This window comes from Diachasma alloeum, unplaced genomic scaffold (genome assembly GCF_001412515.2).
Source record: "Diachasma alloeum isolate Michigan unplaced genomic scaffold, Dall2.0 Dall_scaffold_00513, whole genome shotgun sequence".
NCBI classification, from domain to species: Eukaryota; Metazoa; Arthropoda; class Insecta; order Hymenoptera; family Braconidae; genus Diachasma; species Diachasma alloeum.
This window is the reverse complement of record NW_021680645.1, coordinates 93,799-104,710: the sequence shown is the minus strand read 5'-3', so window position 1 is coordinate 104,710 and position 10,912 is coordinate 93,799. Positions and strand designations below refer to the sequence as shown.

Below are 10,912 nucleotides of genomic sequence, written 5' to 3'. Positions count from 1 at the left end.
CCCCCCCCCCCCCGGAGGCAAAACCTTTTCCCAAAATCATATGATTTTGACACATTCCCAAGCCCCAAGCTCCCGCGTAAACGTCAAACCTTCCATTCAGCGTGGAAATATTTGTTTTCGCAGAGTCTCGTGCCATCTGTGAGTGCCTAAGAGAGCCCTACGTCTCGTTCGACTGTCGCTTCGCCTAAAGTCCACCACCCCCCGACAATGAAAAGTCCGTCCATCGGCTCAGCCCCTCATTAATCCCTTTGGGAGCCCAAAAAATCCGAAAGATCGTCTCAAATCCTCGCGAAATCACCCCCGAGCCGTCGCCCAACGCTTCAAAAACCCCCCGAAACTCGCAAAAGCCCCCGAAAAATTTCCTGTAAAAACCTCAAAGTCCTTCTGTAATGGCGGCCAAACCCCTTCCAACCGCTACCAAACGCATCAATCCCAATGGGCGTAAACCCTCGCCTACCGCCATCTTGTTTTTTCCAAAATATTTACTAAATTAATACCATATTTCCGTATAAATACCTTCAATATCGATAATTTGAGTATCACGATTGACTTTGACCTCTGGAAAATCGATATCAAAATGCACCGAGACACCATAAACTTCACTCTCGATTTTTCTACGTTTCACTTGAGAGGAATATTGTGGCAGCTCCGAGCCCGACGCCATTTTCAACAGCAATGCCTGAGGAAAACGTAAAAGTTTAGCGATGATGATTGGCCATTTCAACGAGAGAGGGCACCACTTTATCCCCAAACAATGATCAACATTTTCGATGTTCATGAGACAAAATCATCGGAAAAATCATTATTCTCAAAGAAAAACATTTATTTCCAAAACATTGAGTCATAATAATAACAACTACAACATTATTAATGTTGATGATTAGCATAACATATTAATTATAATTATAATGATAATAATAATGACGGTGATAATTTTCTGACATTTATTTTAATTGAAAATGTCCGACTATTTTAATAATATTTAGGAAATGTAGCAGATCATGATCGATCAATATGGAAAAATGGGTCATAATTTTTTTTAAGGACATTTGTATTTTTATTTTTTACTTTAATTTTAAGGAAATGTGAGTATGTTCTGCCCCACCCCGCACAATAATTTCACCTTCGCCATTCCCTCTATTTATCCCTTAACATCACCCCCACTATTGTTTATTGTTCAGCCAATCACCACCCACGCGAGGTGCAGTGAAATCGAGTGGAGGCTTGGCAACTGCGCAATGATTTTATGAGTTTTTGGTCCGTCGGATTTATGATTTTTCCATGTATTTTTAGATTTTTTTTCGATGTTAAGAGCCTAGTTCAATTTGTTTAACAAGAAATATGACCTTTCGCCCGAAAAAAAAATTATGAATTTTTTTTTTTTCAGCCTTAATTCATTGTTTGGGAGTTTTTTGCTTGCTATGTTGTGCGGCGGGGGTAGGGGGGGGGGCTGAAAATCAATTTTTAAGGCTCAAAAAACCTCAAAATATTTTTTTCGAGGAGTTTTCTATTGCTCTATTCACAGATTTATTATTTAATTATTTAGACATTTCAATTGTTGAGATTTTCTCAGAATGAATTTACGGGACTTCGAGGTTTTTTGGTGATAGAGTTATGACGTGGTCAATGCTGCCAGTATGACCCAATGAAAATCAGATGATCGCTGGAAGTGAAATGCAATTGGCAAAAGTGATTTTTAATTCAATTTTCCCCCGCCTGGCGCTGGTTTTCTTCCGGTGGAGTCTTTTCCCAAGTAGCACGATTATCGGGCAAGATGGTACGTATTTGTAATCCGTCAAATAAATTGAAATCGTCGATTATAAACAATTGTGTGATATTTATTTGAGGACTGGAATAATCGCAGAATGTTGCTCTGTGAGAAGTGGTGAAGTTTGTGAAGGGACAATTGGATTTAAAAATTGTTATAAGATGAAGATTTCTCGAGGGACGAGCGTGGGGTTTCGCCGCTGTTGATGACAGTGATGATTATTGTTTTGTTATTAATTATGAATTTTTGGGGGCGTTAGGGGGGAGGGTTCGGTGGGTACCGAGTGATAAGGGAGATGTGTAGTGGGAGGGTTGTTTTTGGGGGACCAAGTGTTTGTGTATGATAACCTCAAAATTGATGTTTTTTTCAGACCGAAGGCACAGCTACCATCAGAACTAGGAAGTTCATGACCAATCGGCTGCTATGCCGTAAACAAATGGTGAGTTTCTGTAATTATTGAGCTGATTATTGATTATTATCTTGCCAGTGGTCTTTGAGCTATTGTTTTCGTGCGTTCTGAAGGGAGGTGAAGCACTTGATAATTGTGGATTAATCTAGAGAAGGAGGGGTTCTAGAAGAAAATGTCAATAAGCATTTTTGTAGGAAATTTTGTGAACTACAAAAAACGTTCAATGGAGTTTTCTCGTAAAATTACTCGTTAGTGAGATAATTGTATAATTATGGAGAATTGATCTGTGAGGTGGGAAAATAATAAGTCATTGGTAGTTGTCTATTTATCTCAATATAGAGTGGTTTTGGAAGAAAATTTTGGAAGAAATTTTATCAACTACAAAAAAGGTTTGAAGATACTTTCTCTCAAAATTAATGATTACTGAGATAATTACTAAATTATGTAGAGACTTTTGTATGCTTTAAAAATAGGAAGTCATTAAAAAGAGGATTTATCTTCATAAGGAGCGATCTTAGGGGAAAATGTCAATAGACACTTTTGTAGGAAATTTTACCAGCTACCAAAACAGGTTAATGACATTTTCTCGTAAACCTAGTCATTGCTGAGATTATTGGAAGTTTAGGCAAACAGTTTTCATAATCTTCAAAAACAGAGACTCATTTGAAAGCGAGATTTATCTTGGTAAGGAGTGATTTGACGAGAAAATGTCAATCGACATTTTTGTAGAAAATTTTGTCAGCTACAAAAAAGGTTCAATGACATTTCCTCGTAAAACTAGTCATTATTGAGATAATTTCAAAATTGTCAAGACATGTCCGAAGTATTCCATCGTATTAATCATAAAAGGTGACTTTAATACGAAATGATTTCGTTGTTATGCTTTAATTCTTTGAGTTTCTCGTTGATTTCAGGTCGTGGATGTACTCCACCCAGGCCAGCCCTCAGTTCGCAAGACCGAGATTCGTGAGAAGCTCGCCAAAATGTACAAAGTCACCCCAGATGTTGTTTTCGTGTTTGGATTCCGCACGAACTTCGGTGGTGGCAAATCAACTGGTTTTGCATTGATCTACGAGACTTTAGATTTCGCTAAGAAATTCGAGCCCAAGCACAGATTACAGAGACACGGACTCTTTGAGAAGCAAAAGGTCACCAGGAAACAACGTAAGGAACGTAAGAACAGAATGAAGAAGGTGCGAGGTACCAAGAAGAGCAAGGTCGGAGCTGCGGCTAAGAAGGTAAATTTCATCATTTGGATTTATTTTTGTCCCCTTCTTACATCATTAGAATCAAATGAATGGGAAAATAAAATGTGCCTCCGTCTCTCACATCTGAACAATTCTTCATTGTCAATATTTTTTTGTTTTATTTTCTCATTCAAATCATTCTTTATCGATAAATAAATGCTCTCGTGAAGTGATGAAGATTTCACAAAATTTTGTAACAGTTCTGTGCGAATATCTCCTGAGCGAGTAGGTTTAGAGAAAAATGTCAATCAAACTTTTTCTAGCTTATGAAATTCTCTATAAAAATGCTCCTTTTGCATTTTTTTCTAAACCATGTAATTTCGGAGGTATTTCTATTCGAATAACAATGATGGCAGAAAAGTCTCTCAGATTTCGTTTTGATAATGCCTAAAACGTTATCTATTTTTCGAAATATCTCAGAAGCTATGGAGTTAATTAGAGCGTCCTGCAAACTTTTTGTAGTTCATGAGATTCTTCGCAGAAATGTCTTCTAACATTTTTCTCTAAAATCCATAATTTTCAAGATATTTCTGTTCTAAAAGGGACGATTCCAAAATAATCTCTGAATTCGGTTCCATATTGTTCAAAACATCGTAAATCTTCTTGAAATCTATTAGAAACTTTGATCTTGATCGGAAAATGTTCAGCAAACTTTTTTAGTCCATTGAATTTTCTATAAAAATGTCCTTTGTTATTTCTCTGCAAATCAGTTCGTCGATCTTTGCGTTCAAGAAAGGGCAATGGAAATGTAGTCTTTGAATTCGTTACAATAAAATGTAAAAATGTCAACCCTTTTTTGCAAACATCTCAGAAGCTACTGGATTCACGAAAAAATGCCCCGAAAACTTTTTGTAGCTCATAAGATCCTTTACAAAACAGTCTTCTGACTTTTTTCTTTAAACCTCATCATTTTCGAGGTATTTGTATTCAAAAAGGGACAATTCTAAAATAATCTCTATATTCGTTTCCATAATGCTCAAAACGTAATTTTTTTCGAAATTCCTTAGAAGCTATGGATTTAATCGTAAAATATTCTGCAATTTTTTTAGTCCATTAAATTTTTAGTAAAAATTACCTTTGTCATGTCTCTGCAGTTCGTCGATCTTTGCATTCAACAAAGGGCAATGGAAAAGCAGTTTTTGAATTCGTTAGAAAAATTCGTTAAAATCTAAAAATTTCATTGCTTTTTTTTGCAAAATTTTAGAAGCTATTAGGTTCACAAAAAATGTCCAGCGAATTTGAACTTCTGAAAATATCCCCAGACATTTTTTATTTTTTGAATCCATCTCCATCACTTCACAACAGAATTATCTCCCAAAAATATCTGTAGCTTTGAATCTCTATTTCGCATGAAAACAAAATTACCAATTGGCTTTTACTGTTTAAAAATTGCTGTATCGCTTTGTAAATATTTCAAAATCTCTGTGCAATATTTAAAAATGAAAAAAAGAATTCACTAGATAATTTGTTATTGCGAAGAGATCTATTGGATTTAGATGAAGGAACAAAATTTAATTCGGCATGGATCAAAAAGCTTTACACATCTAGAAAATTGAAAAAGGGATGATTAAGTGGTGCATGTTACCTGGTAGTTCATGCTTTTTATTTACGTTCTAGGGGAAGAAGTAAAAGAATAATGCAAATAAGTATCATCGAGCTTCAATGGAGGATGGTCTCATTATATGATTTGTTATTCGTCAGCATGTCAACGTCTTATGTAAACTGGGATTATCATTTTCTATTTCCTTGAATAATTTTATTCAATTGTTGTCTCTCGTTCCATTTGATTAAACTAATTTGGTGGTTCAAGGTTCATTTTTCGTTGGAATAAAACTCTTTTGTCGTCGTTGTGGCATGAATAGTCCAAAAATCATATTCATTTCACTTATTTTGGACGAAAATCATCATTTATTGTCAATATAAAATTTAAACATTATAATTCGCTTTGCATGGGGCGATAATTGGTGCTGGGACACACTATTCGGCTTAAAACTTCTCTCCAATCATCTTTAATTGTTGTTTAATCAAAATTTTTAATCAAAATTACTGACATCAAAATGTTTAATTCTCTTGCAGTAAAAAAATTCAAGGAAGAGGTGGAGCGAAAAATTTGTACATCATCGGCGTAAAAATTATTGTAATGTATTGTTTTATCATCGAACGGTATTTATAATAAATTTTTCGCAATACAAATGTGCTCTAGTATTTTTCAAAAAATTAAGGTTAACATCCGGATTATGTAGGTAAGTAATATGGATTATTCTCCTGAAATTTAATGACGAAGTGATAAAATGCTAGGAGTAATTTTGGTAGAGAATTTCATTATCTACACAAAGGTCTTTCACATATTTCAGTAAGTCCATTGGCTCCAGAAATATCCGCGAAATCAGATCGATTAAACTTTTCTCTTTGGAATAAAGCGGCTTAAATCGATTCTACATGAATAGTTCATTTCAAATTAGGGAAAAATGGCAATGACGGCAATAAATAACTGATCGAGTTTTTCTATTTTTATTTTTATAATTTGGAGTTATATTTTTTTTTTAATTCCAATCTGACGGCCACACGGAGAGAAAAATATCGGAGTTTCTACGGAATATATGTTATAGGATGCATGTTTTTTCGGATCAAAAGAGAATTTTATTGTTTCAACATTCTGATTCTTTATTTCAAGAGTGAATTCCTTAGAAAGCGTGAATAACGGAATATTCCTTCGAAAATGAGGCGTTATTTCATTCAAAATAGGGGAGTGGGGCAAAATGCAATAGTTAAAAAAATGACTGACGCAATTTAAGCAAAAAAAAATTGTTTTTAAGATTTTTTTTATTAACTTTTTTTTATTCTTGGGAATACTGATGAGGATAATAATTTGCCATTCAGTAGAATGGAAAATCATTGAGAATTGTTGATGGGCGAAGATTTGGTCAATGGATTAATTGGAAAGAAAATGAAACAGCGAAATCCAAAGTCCAGAGCAAGACCCAGGGGGCGACCCAGAGGGAGAAAAAGGAAAATGTGATGCGGTGTTTCAATCGAATTATATTCGAGCCTCGTCTTCGAGATTTTAATAACTTGTAGTAGTCCGCCTGCGGCTAGATGGAGCCACACGCCTTCAGAGACCATAGAAAAAGTTAGCTGTCACCTCGGCGTTGAGGGCTCGCCATCTTATCATTGTTTCGTGTGTGCGCGAGTGGAACGCACGCTTTTCAGAGTTTCCAGTTTGTTTTATTGTAATAATCTATTTTTCTCCGTTTTTACACAGTTTTTCCATAGTCATGGATGATTGTAAGAAGAGGAAACACATAAATTGTGTAGAATATCTAGAAATCTATAGTGAAATTGTAAATATTATGTGCATTCGCTTATCGACTTTTCCTTGGATAAATAATAAATTATTGATTAATAAAGTAGTTCCAAATTTGAATATTTAAATTGATAGATACTTAAATAATTAAAAGTTTAAGAGTGATATTAAATAAATCACGGGGTCAAAATTTAACGGTAATTATCATTTATGAATATGATTATCCCCGTTTCATTGTACCATAACTTGGAGCTATATATTTTTTTAAATTTCAATCTGACGTCCATCAATGAACTAATTTGAATGCCGAATCAGGTAAATATATAGTATCACTCCCCCCCCTCCGATTTACCCCGAATCATTTCCATTTTTTTTTCAAATATTTGTATTCAATAATTCCCTTTCATTCTCAAATCTTTGCATTTTCCCTTCATTTCCACGATTTATCTCTGCATTTTCACGAATCGTTTGGGGCAATTACCTCAGCAGATGGATCATTAGTTTCATTATCCTTAGAGTCTCGACTTCCCGTAGTTTCAGGAATTTTCTCTTCGACTGTAGTAGGCTCAATAGGGATGATTGTATTGAAAGAAGATGGAATATCAGTTTTATCGAAATCGAACTCAAGCCAGGAATCGCCAGTCGTGGATTCTGGAGGACTCCTGGGACGCACCAGGTTCCAGAATGATGACATCACGTCGTCTGACTCTTTCCTGATGAGGTACCAGTGGCCTAACCGAAACCCCCAGTCTTTTTCAGGGTTGAAAGCAACATTTGCTGCAACGATAATTTCAATAACACATCAGTATGGAATTGCGAATGAGTCTTTTTGACGTCTGGAGTTGAAAATAAAATGACGAATGGAGAATATCATGAGATTGTTACACATATCGACGATCAGTTTATCCAGGAACTTTTTCTGTTGCTCATAACTGTCTCTTGTCGTGCCGATGATTCTCGTGAGGTCCGGAAGTGCAGAAGGATTATCGAATATTCGTGTTTTCATGTCTCTCAACCAATCTACGATGCTCTCGGCGAGTTGGGGCTGTTGGAGGCTTCCGAATTGTATTCCACTGCCTTAAAAAATATAATACGAGCGTTCAAAATGCAAAAGAACAAAATTTCATCGATTTTTTTTTAATTCTAAAATTATTGGAGATGAACTTTTGCGGTGGAAATTTTTTCTTCTTTTTTTTTTAACTTGAAATGTTTGAAAGTGACTACGGAAGATGACAATTTTATTGAATATTGTAAAGTAAAAATTAAAAAAATTCAATACGAATCTTCGTAATCTGAAAAAGTGAAATTTCATGGATTTTTATTTGTTTACTAGGGGGCGACGTCCCTGCTCGCTCCGCTCACCAACCACCGTATGACCCCCATGACCCTTATTCTCACCCTTTTGATCCTTAGTTTTTGACCATTCATTTCTGACCCTTAATTTTGGAATCTTAATTTCGAGTATCAAATTTTCATCACCAGAAGGATTTTGATAATATAGCGAGAGCACCATATGACCCCCATGACCCTTATTCTGATTCTTATTGTTGGAATATTCGAGCAACAGCTCTTTTATTATTTTACAAAAATTACTCCACAAAGATTCATGACATACTGGGAAAGCAGTTCTGGGAAACCGTTTGACCAATTCACCACTGATTTGTTTGCAACGGACCTATCGGGAAATACCTGATCATTTTGAAGCTCTTGTGGTATTATAACTGATTAATTTTTACAAAATTTAACATAAACGTGGTGAAATTTGTAAATAAAAATTTGAAATTTTGGCTCATTATAACTATGATTGAGCTTAACTTGGGCTCGCTGTTTCAGGAAACCTATTTCACCGGTCCAGTTGTTTCTGAGATATAACAACTTCTTTTTCAACGTTTTTGACGTGGATGCGTCTGGTTTAAATATGGGGGGTAATTTCGGGAAACGGTTCTTATGTGCAGCGCCATCTATAGCAATTTGAGAAAACTAGACATTTCGCGGTAACACGCACGAAAAAATTTAATAGAAAAAGTTAACAGAATTCGATTTTTCTATTAACTTATTCTTTTCATATATTTTCTATAGAATTTGCTCGACTCAAATTTTCAAAGTTTTTTTCATTCTATTTTTCTTTCCTTCTCATCAAGAAAATCAAACGAAAAAACTTGGAAAATTTGAGCCGAGGAAATTCTATAGAAAATATCTGAATAGAATAAGTTATATAGAAAAATTGAATTCTATTGACTTTTTCTACTGAATATTTTCTATTGAACATTTCAATAGAATCTGCCAACAAATAATAGAACAGTTCAATAGAAATTCAATAGAATTTTCTAACGAATTCGATAGGTTTTCTATTAAATTTTTTCGTCCGTGAATTCGAGAAGCTTCTTGAAATTTCGAAAAAATTCAAGGAGTTTTTAAAAATTTCGAGGAAATTCAGCGAGTTTCTAGAAAATTCGAAGGAATTCAAGGAGTTTCGAGAAAATTTGAGGGAATGCAAGGAGTTTCTAGGAAATTCGAGAAAGAAGGAAAGACCATGAATGGATCCACGTACAATAATTTTTGGAGACTCCAGGATTATGTAAAACTGAATGGTAATTGGAGAACATTTCAGATTATCAAAATGAAAAAAAAAACAAACAAGATCACATTCGAAAGATAATACAGGCGGGCCTTAAGATCGTTATTCACAAAGAAATGTCTTCATAATTTAGTTTCCTCTAGCATCATTCATTACTCCATTAATTCAACAAAAATAAAAATCCCTAACGAAATCGAGGACTCACTTCCGAATTGCAGAGATCCAAGGGGACCAGCCTCGGAAAATCCACCATAACTGCAGAGTACAAGTAAAATTCCTGTCGATAAAAACCGCATTTCGTTTGAATATTCCCATGTAACTAAATCGTATCCGAAGCCCTGATGATTCTTTTATGACATCGGAGCGGAAGTGCATGACGGATGTCATTAGGATCGAAATAAAACTCCCATCGAGATCAGAATCATTCGATCAAATTGCGGACATTGCCCACGTCATTGTTGAAAATTAGATGGGCAAAAGAGTAAACATTTTCATTTTATGGAAAAATTCTTTCAATCACTTCTTGATAGCCCAGTGATGAAACAAAATGAACCAATTGAAGATATTTATTGAACCCTAGATTGATCACCATATGAGGAAAACTCCGCCCCGTATATGAAAAAATCGTATAACCATTTTCTACACGGATTGCGTATAGAAATTCTATAGGATTTCTGTATATGGTATTCGGATATTTCTATACGAATTATTTCCATACATAAATTTTTACATAAATTTTTGTTTTCATACGAGAGATGTCTAAGCGCTCCAGAGAAAAACGTAGAGAATCAAACCTATAGAAATGGAATAGATTAGTATATTTCATCACTAGGCCGAAAAAAACTTTTCTGGCGAATATGAGGTTGCAGCCCGAGTCGAAGGCGAGGGCTGCAATCATATGAGCTAGAAAAGTTTTTTTTGGCCGTATGACGAACAGTATTTTTTGTTATGACGGCCGTAGGCAGAGATTCACGGACGCGGAGCGTCCGTGAAGCGCTGCCTCACGGCCGGAATGACAAAAAATAATTTGTATAAAAAATATCGGTATCAAAATATCCGAATATCATATACGACAATCCTATAGAAAATTTGACTTCTTCGATTGAAGTGTATAGAACATTATAGTTTTTAGAAAAACATAATTTCCGAAATTCTTACAGAAAAGTTAGCCTGGTCAAAAACATCGATATTTGGAAAAAAAGAATCGAAAATTGATTAATCAGCCGTCGAAAACACGGAATTAAAAACATCGATGTTGTCGATTAATCGACAAACATCGCCCATCCCTACATGAAGGAACTTATCGAATCGAAAGTATCGGAAGTCGTTCTCGGAACGGTTCGCATCTAATTTTTCCCAATAAAGTAGCAAGGGCAAATAAATTATTTAACGAATAATTTTAACAAAATTTCAAGTTCAGTAACAAAAATTGTTAATATCGCGAATTATCACGATAATTAACAATTCCTGCTGCTGCTGCTGTCATTGGAAATATCGAACCACAACAGCCTCTCGACAAATATTTTTCTCAGAGTTGAAGAAGTAAATCTCTTTTTTGTCATTCCGGCCGTGAGGCAGCGCTTCACGGACGCTCCGCGTCCGTGAA

The 10,912-nt window shown here is 35.1% G+C and overlaps 3 protein-coding genes across 4 annotated transcripts in view; 1 reads left to right on the top strand and 2 right to left on the bottom strand.

Moving 5' to 3' along the window:
* The window catches only part of LOC107042741 (NAD-dependent histone deacetylase sirtuin-1), an 11,769-nt gene extending 11,105 nt beyond the window's left edge, over positions 1-664 (bottom strand). The window contains exon 1 of the mRNA XM_015263918.1: positions 517-664. Coding sequence (XP_015119404.1) covers positions 517-664 — 148 coding nt within the window. The remainder of the gene's footprint in view (positions 1-516) is intronic.
* Positions 665-1,676: 1,012 nt separating this feature from the next.
* LOC107042708 (40S ribosomal protein S24) lies at positions 1,677-5,617 on the top strand. 2 transcript variants are annotated; one of them, XM_015263865.1, is made up of 4 exons: positions 1,677-1,777; positions 2,139-2,207; positions 3,092-3,415; positions 5,042-5,494. In XM_015263865.1, the coding sequence occupies exons 1-4, from the start codon at positions 1,775-1,777 to the stop codon at positions 5,051-5,053; spliced, it is 408 nt and encodes a 135-aa protein (XP_015119351.1). In that variant the 5' UTR covers positions 1,677-1,774; the 3' UTR covers positions 5,054-5,494. The 2 variants fall into 2 exon arrangements, with proteins under 2 accessions (XP_015119351.1, XP_015119352.1); XM_015263866.1 differs by lacking the exon at positions 5,042-5,494 and adding an exon at positions 5,501-5,617 and having other exon boundaries at positions 1,678-1,777.
* Positions 5,618-6,870: 1,253 nt separating this feature from the next.
* LOC107042717 lies at positions 6,871-9,604 on the bottom strand (the record flags this gene model as incomplete). Its single annotated transcript, XM_015263876.1, is given in 3 exon segments — positions 6,871-7,505; positions 7,614-7,805; positions 9,512-9,604. Coding segments are annotated over 3 exon segments (603 nt in total). The 5' UTR covers positions 9,603-9,604.
* Between the last annotated feature and the right edge of the window lie 1,308 nt (positions 9,605-10,912).